Raw genomic sequence first — 21284 nt, 5'->3', positions numbered from 1 at the left:
AAGCTAACGTCTGTCATGTTTTCTATAGTCTAACGTTATAATCGTAATCATGCCTGTGTGTTTTGTACCAGACTGCACACACACGCTTGGTGACGTACACAGTGCGAGACGAGAGATGTAGTTCATTGAGCGATTTTCACATAAAACTAAATGTTACTCTTCTGTTTTATGACAAACGGCGACTTTCTTGACTTTCATAATTATCTTTTAAATTGACAATCATCATATGTGTAATTCAGGGCACAGTTCAGACGGAATAAAAAGATAAGTTGTCTCTCGCCATTGACTACCATATGCTCTCTATAGTAACCCCCCCCCCCCCCCCCGCCCCCCCCATTATCACCCGTCATTATTTCTATATGGTAGGCTCTCTATAGTAAATATAGAGAGATATAAATAAATATTCTCTCATCAAAACTGAATATGTTCATCAGTGGTTACAGTCTATATCAAGCAGGGACAGGTTTGTGTGCATTTTATTCAGTGATTTCACCGGAATGAATAGAGAGTCTCCGCAACGGCGATAGATTAAAGCGCGTCTGATTGAAGACTGCGCGAGCCACAAGAGAACACGGTATCCATGACAACCGATCGCCGCGGCAACGAGAACTCAGCTTGATTTAAAACATAGATAAACACTAGATGTCGCCTTGGGGTTCTAAGCATGCGTCAAAACCGCCGCCATCTTGGAACAGGGGTCTTGTCATAGGAAGTAGCTAGGTAAAGCTGAATTCATGGATGATCCTTGACTTTTGTGCTGCGTATGGATCAAGCAGCAACCTCCCTTTCTCTCTCTTGAAACCAACACGGAAGTGAATTAAACTGCAATTCATCGCCTGGCCGCAAAAGTGAGTCAAATCTGTATCTCCCCCATGTTAAAATGCCCAACTTTACCGCAGAAAAAAATATGTTTACAGCCTGGTGTCCTAAGTTGTTTTGGTCTATACAGCTAATTTTGCCCTTCATGAAAACTGTGAGGGGGGTGAATTTTTTAGAACTCATCCGTTTAAATTATATTAGCCTTAAAATGCTACATAATCAAGGGCGTGGCCACTTGAGTGACAGGTGGATTGCCGCTGATGTCACTAGCCGTTTGTCTGCTCTCTGTTAGCGTCACGTCACACTGAGATGATTCCAGCTGCTGGACTTGCCATCTCTGCCATGTTTGTACTTTTTTCGGGATTATTTCATACCGTTTATTAAACGCCGCCCATATACCGTCGCCCACGCCGTTGGATTCGGCCGTTGTCGAGTATCGAAAGACCAGCGTTGTGTCTTCAGCTGTTTTCCTCTGTGAATATGCACTCATGGATGTCTGACAATATCGTTGCTTTTTGGAGTTCAGATTTAAAAACGTCTAAGATATAGAGGCCACACTCGTTCTGCGGTGCCGTTACCGTTGATCTTACGGAACAGATAGACAATAATATGCTTATTTAACTTTTTAGTGTTCAATAAAAAGTCACTCACACACACGCTCAAATATTGTAAGTTACTGCATGAGAATAATAATGCATCACAATACACAGTCTCACGGTTAGTTATGTCTTAACTATTATAGTATTTCAAAGGGCAAAAACATGAACTTTAACTATTGGATTTAGGCCTAATGTTACTTCTTCAAGTCAGCTGTGACTTTAGCGTGAGACCAGTAGCACATTAGCTCCTTTTAGCCTGCTGAGCAAACTCGATCACATCGAGCTAGGAGGGCGTAGTTTCTGCATCCAGGCACCTCAACTCCACCCAAAACCCGCCTTTTTGCCCATTTTCGTTTATCCGGGAGTGACGTGCTTCCAAGATGGCGACGGCCGACTCCGCTGGACTCTATAATAAATACATATCTGACTGTTGGAACGAACCAAAACAACTAGAAAATCGCATTCATGGCGATTTATGGTGATTTTATTTACGTTAGACCTTTTCCTACATTGACGCTGATGAGGGGCTCCCCTGTTTCAAGATGGCGGCTCAATTGACGCATTTGTTCCAATGAACTGCCGTAGCCAAGGCGACATCTAGTGTTTATATCTATGGATTTTAAAAAAACAACACATTTTAGCGCTAGATCTCTTATTTAACAGCAAACTAAATGAATGCTCTGCTAGTTAACTGGAGATGTTTTATTTATTTGTATTAGATACATCAATGTTTGATGTGCCTCAATGTTTTAAAAAGTGGCGTGGGACAATATCGATCCCGAGAAACAGTGGTGGGACACGACTTCACTGGATCTAAACAAATCAATCTAACCATAGATAGTAATGGTGGTTTTTTAATCCATTTAAAATAATTTTGACCACAAGGGGGTCCAAGCTTGTTGTCACAGGGGCAAGGCCCCCCCCGCCACTGTAAACATCATATGTGTAATTCAGGGCACAGTTCAGACGGAATAAAAAGAAGATAAGATTGTCTCTCGCCATTGAAGAAGGAAGAAGTTTACAACAGTAGTCAGTGTAGAAAAACTCAGAAGCGAAAACCAGGAGACTTATTTAAGCAGGATTCTTTATTTGCTGTAGTCTGCTTCGTACTCAAGTCAAGTCAAATCTAACTAAGGCAGTATACATGTAGTTTATATACATTTCAACGGGGAGGGATTACATTGTGATGAACAAAGCATGTAAATGAGCTGAGACATGAGAACAGGAAAGGCATAGACTTCTCGTACTGAGATGAAACAAATGGTCTCAGTAATAAAATAACAGGTGTTCAAACTTGCTCAGCATGACTCTTCACCCGGTAAACAACGAGAACAGGAAAAGCCTAGCCTTCTCGTACTGAGATGGGACAGTCAGGAGTATCCCGCTGAGAGCCCCTACCGTTTGCAGAGATTTCCTGGTCTCATCATTTCTGAACTTTTTCAATATAAAATACTATTGTATTGGAAATCTAAATTAAACATTTAAATAAATTTGTAATCCTACATTTCCCCCTTTGAGAGTTCTAAATAACTCTCACAAAATACAAATTTAGACACTTAAAAGTTAAATTCTTGTAACTTGTGATCATTACAGGCTCATGCTTCTGTGTTGCTGTTTCTGCAATTGCATGCTGACACAGAAACAAACATGCAAATTTAGGGTCCGTGAAGTTCTTAAGTAATTCTTCTTAACTGTCATTTCTTTGTGAGGGGCGTGAGTCATTTGTTGAATGAAACACTTGATACTGTGGACGCATAGTACGCTATTAGAAGAAATAACAGCAGAATTGCTATTTCCTTTATCCACAGCCAGGGTTTCCCAATCAAGTTTCCGAACCATGAAAAATTAACTTCAGTCATCTGGTGTAATTTTGCTGAAAGATCAAGAATGTCTTGTTGGATTTTGTTCAAGTTCTCTGTTGGATCCATTAACCCGGTGCAGCACTCAGGTCCGATGATGGTGCAGGCTCCTCCTTGCGTTGCTAGAATGTAATCCAAGGCCACTCTGTTCTGTAAGATCATTATCTTGTGCGAAGCGAGAGTGTCCGTGATGTTATAAAGGCCCAAAGCCGTATCATTGGCCAATTTCTGTACAGAATTCGATAAGCTTCTGACTTGATCAAGGGCTTGCATGACACCATAAGATGGTATTAATGCTCCAAGAGTTCTTGACCACCATGTTTGTGCACAAGTGAGTCCTGGAATGCAGCCATCTGCTTCGTTAGTGGTAGGAGCTGAATTTTGTAGCTGTGGGGAGCTTGGGGTGGAGTGTGTATTTTCTCTGATAGCTGGTAGAATATAAACCAGGGTGCACCTTCCGTTAAATTGGCTGGGGAGGATGCTGTAGACAGAAGTTCCACATAACCAAAAAGTGTCAGTTGGTGGAGAGATCATAGACAACTGATTTATTTTAAAAAAATTGGGTAGGGATGGGTTTCTGGAGAAACACTCTGTTAAGTCATTTTCCTCTTTCTTATCTGTTGTAGTAACGTACCAAGGGATTCTGTTCCTCTTTCAATCACAAAGCTGCAACGTTCACGAGGAATTTCACCCAGTGGAGTCGATTGCGGAGCATAATTTTCCATGCACCGATAGAACATCATTGGCAGGAGTAGATCTGTCATGATGGGAGTAGCTGAAGTTAGGTTGCAGGATGGTAGTCCTGGAATGCAACACGGAGAAGCTGGAGGAATTGTTGTATTGTGACATGTATCCTTGTTGTATAATTCACTGGTATGATGATTGAATAAGGTACACGTGTCACATTTGGAGATAGGGTGTGCCACCCAGGGGATTCCTGCTCCTACTGAAGGTGCGTGTGGCATGCAAACGTCCTTTCCAGCAAACAAGGCATTTCTTGACATATTCATTAGCTCTAAGAATATGTTGTTTCTGGAGTCCACACTTTGTGCGATGTCCATGATGCTTAGTAGAACGACAATCTTGATCATGTTGATGGATGATTGAAGGTTTCGTATGTGAGTCTCTGCGTTGTGTATTTTTTTCTTTCGTGACAGTTGGTTCGCCAGTGGGTCTAGTTGTTTTCTGGAGGTTGTGGCTTCATACGCAGGTGAGGAGGTTGGTGCGCATGGGTCCCGGACTGTCATCAAGTGGTGTCTGCACAGAATAAGAAAGAAAAAAACAAAAGACAGTAGAGCAGTATTTGTTCAAACACTAGGATTGTAAACTTTTCTGAGTCTGCTATTGTTGTTTTCCTCTTTCCCTATTTCTTAAACCTTTGACACCTAAGGAACAGTGAGGTAAGGATGGACTAGGATAGGGTCTATGAGGGAAGTCTTCACCCCAGGGTTAACCACCGAAGCCTGTTGCGTTCGGTTCTTCCCGGGGCTCCTCACTGGTTCCGTGTCCTAACCTATCCCTGTTGGTGCAGGAACAACCTTACAGTGTGACACATGAGTCCAGGTTTTCCTTCCCTGACACAATACTGCAGCTGCTGTAATCAACATCACTTGATGTGGCCCATGTCACTTTGGTTCTAATGGAGGAAACGTCTTTGTACAGATCAATTATTGATTCAGGAGGCATCATTTTCTTCTGTGCTGCACTACCTGAACACACTTGTGCAGTTGCATAGAAACAAGCCTGTTTAGCTGACATATCAGCAAGAGCATTACCTTTAGCTTCCGTAGTATTAGTTGTGAGATGTGCTTTCACTTTGATCACTGCTAATTTCTTTGGAAGTTTCATGGAAAACATTAGATCTTTCACTAATTCAGCATGCTTAATGGGGGATCCCGCAGAAGTTAGAAACTGCCTGGTTTGCCAAATGACACTCAAATCATGAATTACCCCAAAAGCATATCTGGAATCTGTGTAGATATTAGCAACTGATCCTGAAGCTAGCGTGCATGCTCTTGTTAGGGCTACTAGTTCTGCAGCTTGAGCTGAAAAATGATCTGGAAGACGTCCTGAAGCTAACACTTCCGTGGTGGACGTTACTGCATAACCTGCTCGTCTGTTACCTTCAATTACTTGAGCTGAACCGTCAACAAACAACTCAAATTCTGAATTCTCTGTGGGAGTTTCTTTTACTTCACTCATAGGTGTATATGTAAGCGTAACACAATCGTGTGTCATTTCTCCTTCATCCTCTAACAAAAATTCATTCATTGCAGACATCATACATGAGGATGGGTTATTGACTGGTGCACGCTGTAAAACAATGTTCGGGGCTGTGGGGGTAGTTAACCAATTTCCCCAATGGGAGGAGGTGACAGAAGTTTCTTTTGTTTCATTCATCAGGTGTGGACACTGCATGAAGGCATTTTACATTTACACTCTGACCTAACACCATTACTGATAAAGGGTCTATGCTGTAGCATAACATTTAAGGCTGTGAGTTTACTTAACCAGTGTTCCCCAAAGGAAGGGTGAGATAGTCACTTTCCTTTTGTTCTATTAAACAAAAACAGAAGTCTTTTATCTCTGTTGCAAGTTAGTGGGGAAATTAAGCACTCACAGCCCAAATGGTTAACACGTCAACCAGCTGCCCCAGTTTAATGATGAGGGGAGGGGCTGCTTCAGAGTAGCAAGCAGACTGAGTAGGAGCTGAGTAACATTGTTAATTGTTTAAAGTTATTTTTGCTATTCCTACACTCTTTTCCCCAATGTCCATGTTTACCACAATAATAACAACTACTGCCCTCTCTCATAGGACATTTGCGTTTCTGTTGATTCTCTGTGTTGACCTTAAAGGATGCTGCTGCAATTTTTACTCTTTCCTTTACATCAGAGTCTCTTTCCCATGCAGCCAAACTGTCTAAGTTGTTTTGTATGGTTCTAGTGGACCATGTTAAGTCTAAGAAAGGCAATGCTTTTCTATGTTCTGACAACAGACCATCAAACCATGTGCGAACTAGGGGACCATTATCTTCTAGCACCTTCTCTGAAGTGTCAGCTATACCACTGTATGCTGCTGCTGACTGGCAAAATCTTTGAGTGTACTCACTAACAGTTTCACCCTTCTTCTGTAAACAACTAGTGATCTTCGACCAGTCAATTTTAGGTCCAACAATGTTCTTCAACGCTTTCAGAACTCCCTCTCTCAATTCATCTTTTCTGGCATGTTGTAGTTCAGAAGTAACAGTAGACTCAAAACTGTTGAATTCAGATTCAGTTAGAATTTGTGACATCAGCTGTGTGACTTCTGCCAACGACATGTCGTAAAGACGCATTTTACTGATCAATGCCCTTCTAAATTCAGAAACATCAGTGCGTACTGAAGGTAAGCTTTGGGATATTCTTTCTATGTCTCTAGGTCAGAGTGCTTTGGCAACAGTTTGGTTTTGGACAACAGAAGAGTTGGGAGGAACACTTTCAGTTCCCTCAATTCCCTGAGATCTTCTTGCAACACAAACCTTTACTGAATCTACAGGCTTATCAGTTACTGATGGGATGTCTACATCTGTTTCAAACAATGCTTTTAAGTCAGGATAAGTTTCATCTGACTGTTGGTCTTCTGAGTCACATTTGGTTGAGGCCTTGTTATGGCCCACCTTAGTGTGCATTTGTTTGTTCTGTTCTTTTAATTTAGTTATACACCTAGATTGTTCTTGTGCAATGGATAAGCTAAATTCCATGTGACAGAAAATAATGCCTTTTATGTTTCTCTTCCTGATACATGCACCCAACACCTTCTTGCATTCTTCAATAGACCATACTTTTTCTGGGTGAATACCAAATTTCTTTCTCAAATCCAATCTGACTGACTCAGTCACTATGGAGTCCATCTGTTCTCCTAACAGTGTTTTAAATTCACTATCGGACCACAAAGGAGTAGCAAGACCACCTTTTTTAGTTGTGGAGATTAGTCTAGCACTTTTCTTAGTCATTTTGTGGATTTCTTTGTTACCACACAAACAAACACTAAACTTTTCTGATCACAGAGGGTACGCTTGTTAACACAAATCAACTATTGTTAAACTTCCTCGTTAACAACAGATCACAAACTATTAGTACGTTATGCTAATCTTCCCTAAAAGAAAAATGCAAAAGGATCTTTCACCTTCTTAACCCTCTGGGGTCGAGAAAAGCGCCGGCGCGTTTTGCTGTTTTTTTTCACATAGCAGCAGCATAGACTTAAAATACTCCGTCATTTTTGGTCATATAAATAAAATCAATACATGATTATAAACTATAGAGGGTCTTCTTTTTTTTTGTGTACACTCACATTAACATCAAAACCGTGTGCTTTTGTAAAATGAAGAAAATAAACAGGGTGTGCTTTCTGCCTCTCTGTCTCCGTAAAAAAAATTTCTGGTGCACGTCTCTAAACTTAAACAAAGCTCAGCGAATACTATTCACACAAGCACGAGCAATATATCTTTATAATCATTTAAATTTGTACTTTTAAAATATCTAATTCAAAACTAAAATAAATATTCTCTGTTTATGTAATCTATTAAAAAAGAGAGAGGTGTCAGCCGATCTCATTATCGTTCTCTTAGCTCATTATTCTGCTAATCTGACACGCCCACGGAGAGCGCGCGCTATTCAAACGCAAATGATCTGAAGCAACACATGCAAAGTGTCAACGCCCCTCATAAACGCGATAACACAACAAATGTAATCATCAGATTAATGTAGCCTACTATTTCTTCTTGCGAGGCTGTGTGAGGAATAATCCTGGGACATTTACCTCAGAACATGTGCTGGTTTTTTTCATTTCGAGGAGCAACGGATCCATCTGATAAGTAAGTTTTTTTATTATTATTGTTCTAATCGCGATATCATAGTGTATGTACACCGCAAAAAGACTGTTTAAATATGAATCGCGTCTGTGTGTGAATGAATGAACTGAACAGTTTTTACCAAACCCTATTGCTATACTGAGATGAGTGAAAATCGACTGAAATATGTTGAAATAACGTTAAAATGTCTTTGTATTAGCAACGTATTAAACTGCAAATTAATATTTATGCCCTAATATAGGCTCATAAAAACAACAAACGATATGCCTATGTTACAGACGAAATATGAAAGACAACATTTCGTTGACTAGTTTTGGATAGATTATTAACTGTTTACTGTAAACTAGACTACTGCCACATTGAATAAGCTTTTGTTCACCAATTTCTGCTCAAATGTTATATATTAGGCTATGTTTGTTTTGTCAAAAATAAAGTCATCAACTAGGATGCGATAATAGTGTTTGTTCCAATGTAGGCTTTATTCAAACTAATGAATCCTTAACTTTGAAATATGTATGATAACATGTATACTTTAGTTTTTACAAAGAAATATGAAATATCCATCTGAGAAGTAAGTTTTTTTATTAGTGTTCTAATTGCGATATCATAGTGTATGTAAACTGCAAAAAGACTGTTTAAATATGAATCGTGTGTGTGAATGAATGAACTGAACAGTTTTTACCAAACCCTGTTGCTATACTGAGAGGAGTGAAAATCGACTGAAATATGTTGAAATAACGTTAAAATGTCTTTGTATTAGCAACGTATTAAACTGCGAATTAATGTTTATATGCCCTAATATAGGCTATCATAAAAACAACAAATGATATGCCTATGTTACAGACGAAATATGAAAGACAACATTTCGTTGACTAGTTTTTGGATAGATTATTAACTGTTTACTGTAGCCTAAACTATAGACTACTGACACATTGAATAAGCTTTTGTTCACCAATTTCTGCTCAAATGTTAAATATATGAGGCTATGTTTGTTTTGTCAAAAATAAAGTCATCAACTAGGATGCTATTATAGTGTTTGTTCCAATGTAGGCTTTATTCAAACTAATGAATCCTTAAATTTGAAATATGTATGATAAAATGTATACTTTAGTTTTTACAAAGAAATATTACACTTGAAATATTGTTATTTTAATTGTTGCTGTAATTGTAACCTTTTTAATAAAATAGCAAATAATATATTTACAAGGTAGATGTAAACAAAATCTTAAAAGGTCAATATAAGCCTTCTCTTCAAATTATTTGTATTGTGTTTTATTAGTGGCAAATTTGGGGAGAGGATACATATCCAAAACTTTCTGAAAATACAGTATGAGAATTAACTACACAATTACTAGAAATGTTCACCTTGGATATTATACAATTTGCAAGTGGAAAAATACTATTTTTTTCTAGATGTTTCCAACTGTGAACCAATTTTGTAGTATATATACATTTCTTTTCTTGTGTCCTTGTATTCTTTCTTGTGGCTCAGTGACACACCTGTGAAAAGCTCATTATGCAGGCTCATTAAGCAGGTCTTTTGTCTTCAGAGGTGTGAATCAGACCATTATACATGAGTCACGCCCATTTCGCATATTGCCTTTCCAAACAAAAAGTGTTTTACTAAATTTAAATCAATGTATTGTTTTATGTGAATGATTTGGAAGGATGATTTTCAGATCATTTTGAAGCAAAAATCCTAGGCGAGAACATCCATTAGTCAAAAGTCTTGTGGATACATATTTAGTATGTGTTTTGTGGCCTTATTTCAGAGACTTTAAGTTTTAGTTTTTTCAATAACCATGCATAAACAATATTCTCTCAAAAATACAAACATGCACATACATCTTGTTAACATATTATGGTAGCCCTGTTTGTGCTATATAGAGTGAATTTACACCTTTGCCATTAACATGTTTATAAATAACTGAAAAAAGCACAAATGTCAGAACACCTCCAGGACCCCAAAAACACATTGGACCCCAGAGGGTTAACTTTTAGAGGATAAAACAAACAAAAACACTAAATCTTCTCTGATCAAAAGAGGTTACACTCGATAACACAGTTAACCTTCCTTGCCCAGAGCAAAGGGTAACGCACAAAATATTAGCATGTTACACTAATCTTCTCTAAAAGGAAATGCAAAGGATCTTTCACCTTCCTAACTTTTAGAGGATAAACACATCCCTGTTTGAACAGAGGTTCACCAATATTAACACGTAATGTTAACCTTCCCTGCCTGAAAACAGAGGGTACAATATATTAGCACTTGATGCTAATCTTCCCTAATTTTATAGAGGATAAAACACTTCCCTGGCAAAGCAGAGGGTAAACAGTATTAACATGTACGTTAATCTTACCTGCCTGAAAAACAGAGGATACATTTCATCTCTAAAGCAACTTTAGAGGATAACTTTAGTTAACAAACCCTACAGCTGTTTGTTAACTTCTTCTCTGATGGCGCAGAGGAATAACAGATTTTTTTTACTGGTTTTTTTCAACGGTTCTTTGAATGGAGTGAAACTCACCAAATTTTTGTTGTATAGAAAGATTCCGCCTGGAAATCTTGGTTCAGCTTGAAGTTTTCAATCTGGAGGAAGCTGGAAAGATTCAGTCTGGCAATCTTTGTTTAGCTGGATGTTTCAAAATTCAGCCTGGAGACTTATTCAGCTTTTTGAGATCTTTGAGCTTTGAAGTTTCAAAAGTTCATTCTTTGTTGAGTTTCAGTTTCTCCATCCGGGTCACGGGGCACCATCTGTTGTAAACTTCTTCCTTCTTCAGTGTAGAAAAACTCAGAAGCGAAAACCAGGAGACTTATTTAAGCAGGATTCTTTATTTGCTGTAGTCTGCTTCGTACCCAAGTCAAGTCAAATCTAACTAAGGCAGTATACATGTAGTTTATATACATTTCAAGGGGGAGGGATTACATTGTGATGAACAAAGCATGTAAAAGAGCTGAGACATGAGAACAGGAAAGGCATAGACTTCTCGTACTGAGATTAAACAAATGGTCTCAGTAATAAAATAACAGGTGTTCAAACTTGCTCAGCATGACTCTTCACCCGGTAAACAACGAGAACAGGAAAAGCCTAGCCTTCTCGTACTGAGATGGGACAGTCAGGAATATCCCGCTGGGAGCCCCTACCGTTTGCAGAGATTTCCTGGTCTCATCATTTCTAAACTTTCTCAATATAAAATACTATTGTATTGGAAATCTAAATTAAACATTTAAATAAATTTGTAATCCTACACTACATTACATATTACCAAAAAATACCCCCCCCCCTTTTGTCATATGTAAAATAATGACTTTTTTTAACCTAAAACCAGGTAAACACATTGCATTAAACCAAATACACAAAATAATGTTATTTTTAGAACCATCATATGACCCCTTTAATAACTAAAATAAGACACATTCACCATGTTGTATTCTGTTCTTACCTTTCTGTAGTTGATCGTGTGCTGAAGAAAATGTAGAATAAAGACAAGAGAAAACAGCATTAAATATATAGCTTACACACATATATTTCCTTCAATAGTGTTTGACAAAAAGACATTTTCCTCAGTACTTCTAATGAAGATAAAAGCCAATATCTGTCTTAAACCCTATTCGCACGGGATTAGTATTATCTGGGGACGTCATGTGAATAAGAAATTACCCATATCCCATATCTGAATTTCGTGTGGCGCATACATTCGCACGGGATAAGCGAAGCCTGTGATTTTACTCAAATTGACAAGTTTATTTGTACGAATTTACTCGAATTTACTGACTTATCTCCCGGATATGATGTCAATAGGCTATTGCTTGGAAATCTTTTGTTATTATAGGTCTAGCTGTATATCATAAACAGAAGAATGAGCCTTACCGCATGCTGATATACATGTCATTCATCTCCATCTAACGATTCTTTTTGTTTTTGCTATTCTGATGGTTTTCAGCTTTCTCTTTCTGCAAATTGTATAGTTGTATGGTGTATAGTGATGACCCAGCACCCAACATACTATCAAAACACTCGAGCCTCCATTCTTCGTGAAAGATGGATAAAAAGGCGCACATGAAACAAAAACCTTGAAAAAATGATATACGATCCGCCCAAATCACAGAGATGCTGATTCGCACGGGACTAATATTATCACAGGACCTCGGTGTTCGGAGAAATATAGTAGGTCATTTGCGGGGGAATTTTTACTTTTACAAATTACAGACATGGCTGATTCGCACGGGATTAAGATCACAGAAAACCTATGCAATTATTACAAATGACTAGAGGTCATCAGGTAATACTTGTTGATTGTATTGAACAACGAGAATACTTTTTGTGCGCAAAAAAAATAAATAAATGACTTTAATTCAACTATTCATTTCCTTCTCTGTGGGCCCCGAGTCAGTTCACTAGTGTAAAAGCGTAAGCTTCTATTGTTATATGTCACACGCATCACACACATGACCAGCGTCGGCCAATAGTGAGCCTACGTGTGACGTAGCACTACGCTATTACACTAAGGTAACTGACTAGAGGTCCACAGAGAAGGAAATGAATAGTTGAAATAAAGACGTTATTTTTGTTTGTTTTTGCGCACAAAAAGTATTCTCGTCGCTTGATAAACTTAAGATTGAGCCACTGTAGTCACTTGGACTATTTTAACAATGTCTTTAACAACTTTTCGGGGCTGGCAAGTTTCAGTCCCTTAGAAGCCTATGGAGGAGTGATCCAGCTCTCAGATTTAATCAAAAATATCTTAATTCGTGTTCGAAGATGAACGAAGGTCTTACGGGGTGAACAACATGAGGGAGAGTAAATACTGACAGAATTTTCATTTTTGGGTGAACTATCCCTTTAAACTTTACATTACCACCACTGTGAAACTACAGCAAGAGTTCAACAGCAATCAGTTAGTATGAAGATTTTAAAAACACATCATGAACAAAAACATCCCATAACAAGAGTTATAACATCCCTTAGACATCACTGACATCAAAATCAGCCCATGAATCTCAACAGAGGAGACAATCAAACATAATAATACTCTGAACATCACAAAACAGGCTACAAAAAAGTCAACAAAAACATTAGCAAAATAACAAGCAACCTGTAATAAATATCGGGGAACAATTGAGTATGAAGTCTTCTGAAAAACGTTCTTCTGAAAAACGTTCTTCTGAAAAACCTTCTTCTGAAAACTCCCCAGAAATTGTATATATTAAAGACTGGCTGAATGCATTAAATGTAACAGATGAGGACAACTCAGAAATAAGAAATGTTGATGTCACAGACAAGGTTGCGATTTTTATGGACGATCTTATAGTTGAACACCTCCAGAGGGACAACGCAAAGAGAAATCGCAAGAAGGAGAAGGAGAGAAAGGCGCTGGCGAAGATCTTCCACTAAAGCTGAATTTCCTCGAGACGAACTGATTCATCGAGTACAGCAGTTAATAAAGATTATCAGACGAGCAGAACGATTGAATAAGAAGATAGTACGCATTGCAAACGCATTGCAAACAGTATTATGGTTGAAAATAAAATAAACTGTTCAAATGAAGATGTGTTGAAATTGCAGGGCAAGCTCAAATTACTGAAAGCCAGTCTGCCTTATTTATTTACATAAAACATAAAATAGCAAGAAAACAAGAACTTTACCTCTTCTTTTATGCGCGAACACAGCTATCAGTATTCCAGCAATCACATTGAGCACAACAAAAACTGAAATCAGGATGACTGACGTCCTCCAAGAAATAAACCTATTATCTGCAAAACAAATATGTAAATAAGCACAACAAACATATTTTTACAGGTGTTTACATAATGTTCAGTTCTGAATGGCACATGTAGTGTTCCTTCTCTGTCGTGTTGTGTATTTAATAAACTAACCACACACAGAGATGTATCTTCGAACTAGATATTTATTATTGAACACTTGCAGAGTGTGCTGCTCACCAGCCGTGCATTTAACACTCACTCACAGCTTCATGGTAACCACCATAATAAGGAACAAGCTGGACCTCTAGTGGAGTACATATGCAATCACACCACACATGTATTTAACACTACACCACATCCCCTTTTTTCTCAGGGAAACAATACTAGCTATAAATAGGATACAAGAACACTAAATATAGCTCTCAAAGTTCACATGACAGGAACATTGTCTTTCTCATTCGTAGCAAACATCTTGTCAGATAAGCAGTTTAACACTTAACATGTCTAGCCTTAATTACTAGGTAAACTTATAGTCAGTTCATACAGTAGTCCTGAAACCTCACAGGAACTTCCACAACCCGACCACTCCTGATGATTGTGGAACTGGTTTTATGTAAGGAATGATCTGGTACACCCTGTGAAGACCGATCTCCCACTTTGTGTGCCACTGAAATGGTAGACTGTGCACCGTCATCAGGCTCTGCAAGATCAAATGTTTCTGTGTGCTTGTGAATTGTTTTCCTTAGATGGGGCCTGTTGCGACGAAACTGTCGTCCTGCTGCATTGACCACATTGTATGACCTTGGCTCATCTCGTTTGGAAACAATGAGACCCGGCTGCCACCCTTTGTCTGACTCAATGTGTACGGTATTTCCTGCATGCAGTTTTTTGCTCCCACATTGTAGTGACACGCTCGCTTCTTTTGCAGGGTTTGGAGCGCCTGATGAACACCTTTGGGAGTAGTTGGTCGCAGGACTTCACTGGACGCTGGTAAGGTGCTCCTCAGTACTCTTCCCCAAAACTTGCGCTGGTGAATAAGGCGTGCCGGTGACAGGAGTATTCCTTATCGACAGCAAAGCAAGGTGATGATCCGTCCCTGATTGTTCCACTTTTTTCAGGACGCTTTTGACAGTTTTGATAGTTCTCTCTGCCAACCCATTTGACTGAGGGTAGGCCGGACTTGAGTGTGTCAGTTTGATGCCCCACTCAGCTGCGAATTTCTTCATTTCGTAGCTTGCGAATGGTACGTGGTCACACACTAGCTCTTTAGGGATGCCGTGCCTGACATACACTGCTTTCATCTTTGCAATGACTGTGGGTGCTGTTTTGTCCTTGATATTCATCACCTCAGGAAACTTTGACATATAATCAACAATCAGAAGAAACGATTGACCTCTGATTTCGAAGATGTCAGTTGCAACTTTTAACCAGGGGAGCTCTGGAACTTCCTTGATGTGCGATATGTAGGTTCTTAACCATCTCTGATCTCATCGTCTCAGGAATCCGGATCCTGCCAGATACCATTAATATGCCATCTTGCACAGCCACAGTGTGTCTAACAGGCAAGTACTGTTGAATTGAGGGATCGAGCTGTTTTCTATGCGTCGGCCATCCTGTCTTTTGCATCTTCATAAGCAGCTGGAGAGTACGGTCTCTTGCAGTAGTGTCTGTAAGCTGCTTTAGCATGTCTTCACTGAGAGCCTGTGTTGCTTCAAGTGCATATACAACTCATCGCTGAGGTCATCTGAACTTGAGTGCTGACCTTCAGCAACGGCACGTGACAACGCGTCAGCAATTAACATGTCCTTCCCTGGTGTGTACTGGACAATGAGGTCATATCTCTGTAGCTGTAAGAGTATATGTTGGAGTCTTGCTGGTGCTTTGCTCAGTGGCTTCTTGAAGATAAGCCTCCAATGGTTTATGGTCCGACTGGACATTCACACTGCGTCCATATACATACTGATGGAACTTTTTGGTCGAGAACACGATCGTCAGTAGCTCCTTCTCGATCTGGGCATAGTTCTTTTCCGTATCCGTTAAAGCCCTGCATGCATACGCTATTGGTTGCCCCTCCTGCAGCAGGCATGATCCTAAGCCATCTTTGGATGCATCTGTTTGAATGGTGAGCGCTGTGTTGGGGTCATAATACCTAAGAACTGGTGTGTTGGTCAGTGCAGTTTTGAGTGCAGACAGTGCCGTGTCATGTTCAGGTTGGCACTGGAATGCCATGTCTTTTCTCAGCAGCTGCCTGAGAGGCGCTGTGAGTGATACCTCACCTGGGATAAATGGGGTGAGATATCTGATCATGCCCAAGACACTGTAGCGACTGTCTGTCTGTGGGTGTTAGCATGTTTACTATTGCCTGTATATTGCCATCGTCTGCTCTCACACCCTGTGGAGTAATCACATGTCCCATGAAATGAACTTTGTTCACCTTATACTGAATTTGTTAGGGTTGAATTTCACATTGTGTTTTTCCTCTCTCCATAATTTTACCAACTATGACATCATGTTCTTGTTGATCATCATGTCATCAGCTACGATATGTACACCTTTTATGTCACCAAACACTTCGTTATTGTTCAGCTGGAAGACTTCTCTAGCAGATTTGACACCAAATGGCAGACGTTTGAATCTGTACCTACCCCACGGTGTGTTGAATGTGCATAGCAGGGAGGAGTCTGTGTCAAGTTTGACTTGCCAGTAGCCATACTTTTCAAAACGAAGATGGAGAAAATGTTCTTTCCAGCAAGCCTGTATAGTACATCTTCGGTTGTTGGGATGGAGAAGTGTTGGCGAAGAACTTTATTAAGGTCACGAGGATCCAGGCATACTCGTAATGACCCATTCTTTTTTTCAGTGATGACAAGGCTGTTAACCCATGAAGTGGGCTGGGTGACTGGCGCTATTACATCTGCTTGCAACAGCTGTTCCAGTGTATCCTTTAGTTTGCCCAGCACTGCTAAGGGAATTTTTCTACAGCCGTGTATGACCGTGACTGACCATGACCGTAACTGCTAATAAGGAACAAGCTGGACCTCTAGTGAAGTAAATATGCAATGACACCACAAATGTATTTAACACTGCACCACAGCACATACACATTTGTATCAATAATGTTGATACAAAATTCTATTATAAACCTATTGTTCTTATTGCTTTTAACTTTACATAATAAGCTGATAATCATTAATTATTTTTACTGCTTTTTTTTTTTTTTACTTTTTACTGCATCAAAAATATCATGTGAAACTGACAAGTACAGTAAAAGAAGTGTCAGTACTTACTTTTGGTGTTTATCAGTGTCTCCAGCATGTGATGTATCAGTTTGACTCGGCAGTGAATATTGCCACTGTAATAAACAATGACGGCCTGTTTGACACTGAATCCGTCTGTGTTTCTGTGCGTCTCTGTAGTTTCTGAACTCAAACTGACTCCTTCACTGTCCAGCCACTCAAGATCAGGTTCAGGATACCAACCTTCAGATTCACACTGTAGATGAAGCCCTCCTGAACGATCAAACCCATCTACAGTGATCACTGGAGGACGTCCTACAACTGCAGATCAACAAGAACATGATGTTGATATTCTGGCTTTTTAAAGTTAGTTTCTTCTGTGAAAAGAGCATGTTAGTTTTCACTGGTTTTCTCACCTTCAACTCTGACATCAACAGTGGCGTCGTCATATTGGGATTTAGACTGAATTAAACACTTATAACGTCCTTCATCAGAGACTCGGACTGTTGAGAGTTTGAGTGATGCGTTTCCTCTCTGTAGTTCTTGATGGATCAGTTTTGTTCTTCCTCTGTAGGACTGAATCTGATCTGTGTCTCTGTCTACATGATCCTCATAGAGATGCACTACTGAGTCTTTCTGATCAAGTCTAAACCACTCCACTCTCATGTCCACAACACTGATGTTGGGTTTGATAAAACAGGGCAGAATCACATCTTCACCAGCGACAGCAAATACAGGATCTGCAGGTCCCACTACTTCAAACTGCTCTGTTACAAGAGAAAGAGAGGGATCTGAACTACACATCCTAAAGGATTTTACCCTAATGTTGTTCCAGACAAACAGGACTGTTCAAAAGTATTATTCACAATAATTAATAAATTACCTGATCTTGAATCTGCAATTCCACTAACAAGGAGGAGAGTCAAACAAATGAACTTCATCTCTAAGACAGATCCTAAAAAATAAAATATGAAAAAAGAGAAAACATTACAGAAATGTTTGTCAGCATACATGCTTTATGCCTTAGAATAACACTCACACTTAACCTTCTGTCCAAAAGCGAGATACACATTTACAATCACTTTCTGTTCAAAGAAAACCGGTTAAACGGGTCAAGACAAAACAAGACACAAATACACAATGTGTTTCTACATCTAGTACAAATTAATACATATAAACACGTTGAAGGTTGTTGAATCAGGATTTCATTTTCAAAAGTGCAAATATATCTATAATTTTGATTCAAAAACTTTTAATTTATTTACAAGATTAAGTATTAAATGCATTAAACCTGTTGAACACAAACATGGTCCTCGAGTCACACTCGCTCCAGACTTCAGGTAAATGTGTTTCTGATTCTTCCATGACTTACCTTCAACTCAACATTCACTGTGTTCTCAAGACTGTCTTAATAAATTGTGTCCATATGAAAGTTTGTTCGATCGTAAGGAGATTCTTCCTGGTTTATTTCCTCTTTCTCTTGTAACGCCTGAACAGAGACAGTCCCTCCCATCATTCAGGCTGATAAACCTGCTGTAGTTTCTTCTGTCACTGACACTCCTTACTTTATTCTGATGTGAAATATAGCAGACATTTTACATGGAATTAAACAAAGCGTTTTAGACATTCATCAAAATGAATCGATTTAAAGTCATTAGTTTACGAATTGTCATAGAAGTTTAGTGTATTTATTGCACTGGTTTGCCAGTCTTTCTCATCACTTTAAAAAAGAACTTAGAGGTGAACTCAAGTCATTTAATTCTCATTGAAAAAGTTTTGTTTAAAATCATGTACTCCCACATTGACTCAAATCAGTGGAATAATTATTTATATTTTCAAAAAAATCATGACTGACTAGAACAGAGCATTTCTACAATGGTTGTTGCATGATGTCACTGACGATGATTCATGCCGTAGAAATTACTGTGCGTCTTTAATATCTCTGCTTATGCACAATAGTTTACAAAATTATTATCAGTACTAACATATGGTATTTTCTGTTTCTCATTGGTCTTTCTCACATCATAACTTTTGGGCTCAAATATTTTCCCAGATAGCAACATTGTTTTGGCCCAGATCCGGCCCACATCTGGCACTTGTGGAATACTGATCTGGCCCACATCTGGCACTTGTGGAATACTGATCCGGCCCACATCTGGCACTTGTGGAGTACTGATCCAGCCCACATCTGGCACTTGTGGAATACTGATCCGGCCCACATCTGGCACTTGTGGAATACTGATCTGGGCCACATCTGGCACTTGTGGAGTACCGATCCGGCCCACATATGGCACTTATGGAATTCTGATCTTGCCCACATCTGGCACTTGTGGAGTACTGATCCGGCCCACATCTGGCACTTGTGGAATACTGATCTGGCCCACATCTGGCACTTGTGGAATACTGATCTGGCCGCACATCTGGCACTTGTGGAATACTGATCTGGCCCACATCTGGCACTTGTGGAATACTGATCCGGCCCACATCTGGCACTTGTGGAATACTGATCCGGCCCACATCTGGCAACCAAGAACTCTCCTCCCCCTGTCTCACTCCACAAATCACACAGATTTTTAGAACTCAAAAAGACTTTATTTGGATTGATCCAAAGTACAAAAGGAAACGGAAAGCGTCAATAGGCTTCGGGAGGGGACAAGGCCAAAACAATAAACATAAAGTTCTGACTATAGGCGAAAAGCCTTCTTAACCTTTCAAAATAAGATAGAAAAGAATAACAAATACCTTACCTCACTCCCTGTCTAGCCAAACACAGGAGAAAAAGGTGGACATAACATAAATGGCATCCTCCTCCCTACTGCTTCCAAAATAAACTTAAATCAAAAAGGAGTCTGGTAACTGGTTTGAAGAATGTAAGAAGAGCTGGTTTAACCGCAGTCCAAGTCTGTTCAGATCAACAACAATCAACAATGTCAGCAATTGACAACAAGATGTACAATTGCTCTTAACACACATGCAAAGGGGTGAGGCAGGAGGAGACAGTCTGGGCACCCTGGAGTCAAAAGAGGATCTCCTCCAACTGGCTTTTCCTTTCCAGCTTTATCCACGAGCTTCCCTAGTCAGGAGCCAATCAGTGGGAACCAGGAGATGATAGTAATTCGTATCAGCTGGCCCCCATTTGGACATGAGAGAATGAGAGAGAGAGAACAAAGAAAGAAAAAAAAACACCAAAACATTGCACACATAATAATTACGCCCTGGGACGTAACAAATACTGATCTGGCGCACATCTGGCACTTGTGGAGTACTGCTCCGGCCCACATCTGGCACTTGTGGAATACTGATCTGGCCCACATCTGGCACTTGTGGAACACTGATCCGGCCCACATCTGGCACTTGTGGAGTACTGATCCGGCCCACATGTGGCACTTGTGGAATACTGATCTGGCCCACATCTGGCACTTGTGGAGTACTGATCCGGCCCACATCTGGCACTTGTGGAATACTGATCTGGCCCACATCTGGCATTTGTGGAATACTGATCTGGCCCACATCTGGCACTTGTGGAGTACTGATCTGGCCCACATCTGGCACTTGTGGAGTACTGATCTGGCCCACATCTGGCACTTGTGGAGTACTGATCTGGCCCACATCTGGCACTTGTGGAGTACTGATCTGGCCCACATCTGGCACTTGTGGAGTACTGATCTGGCCCACATGCAGAGTGGAATGATGGCACTTGGGCGGACCGCTCCTGTTTTCCAGATCTGGGCCACAAGCAGGCCATAGCAATGCCACATGGCATGCAAAGAATTAAACCAGAACTGGACCTTATCTGAGCCACAAAGTCTGTATATATTAAATATGGAGTCATCTCAGCCTTAATAAGCTTTTTAACAAGCAGAATCACTGAAGGAAAGAAGAGACGAGCAGAAACAGAAGAACTACAACTGACTTCCAGAAACAGTCTTTGATGAAATCCACAGAAAATAAAAGAAGACATTAAATCTGTGAAGATCTCAGAGGAGGATTAAACAACTCTACAAACAACATTACCAACTTCACTTATTCTTTGGCTGGGATTGTGTAGAGCCTTTGAAGCCGCATTGAAACGGCAATTTGGGCCTTCAACCATTGGACCCCGCTGAAGTCAATATATGTAGAATAAACCTGGGATGTTTTCCTCAAAAACCTTAATTTCTTTTTGACTGAAGAAAGAAATACATAAATTATTAGTTCACTTCAGAATGAAAATT

At 39.7% G+C, this 21284-nt stretch overlaps 1 protein-coding gene across 1 annotated transcript in view; it reads right to left on the bottom strand.

Moving 5' to 3' along the window:
• LOC143731496 (butyrophilin subfamily 2 member A1-like) overlaps positions 1 to 20822 on the bottom strand; it is a 75767-nt gene extending 54945 nt beyond the window's left edge. Inside the window, exons 1-8 of the mRNA XM_077222454.1 lie at positions 20416 to 20822; positions 18443 to 19589; positions 18110 to 18155; positions 17954 to 18025; positions 17487 to 17837; positions 17122 to 17391; positions 13775 to 13882; positions 11572 to 11592 (exon numbers count right to left, since the gene is read on the bottom strand). Coding sequence (XP_077078569.1) covers positions 11572 to 11592; positions 13775 to 13882; positions 17122 to 17391; positions 17487 to 17837; positions 17954 to 18011 — 808 coding nt within the window. The 5' untranslated portion in view covers positions 18012 to 18025; positions 18110 to 18155; positions 18443 to 19589; positions 20416 to 20822. The remainder of the gene's footprint in view (positions 1 to 11571; positions 11593 to 13774; positions 13883 to 17121; positions 17392 to 17486; positions 17838 to 17953; positions 18026 to 18109; positions 18156 to 18442; positions 19590 to 20415) is intronic.
• Between the last annotated feature and the right edge of the window lie 462 nt (positions 20823 to 21284).

Source organism: Siphateles boraxobius, unplaced genomic scaffold, assembly GCF_051911475.1.
Source record: "Siphateles boraxobius isolate OS27281-9 unplaced genomic scaffold, OSU_SipBor_1 87, whole genome shotgun sequence".
Lineage (NCBI taxonomy): Eukaryota > Metazoa > Chordata > Actinopteri > Cypriniformes > Leuciscidae > Siphateles > Siphateles boraxobius.
Note: the sequence above shows the minus strand (reverse complement) of the source record. Positions and strands in the feature narration are given on the sequence as shown.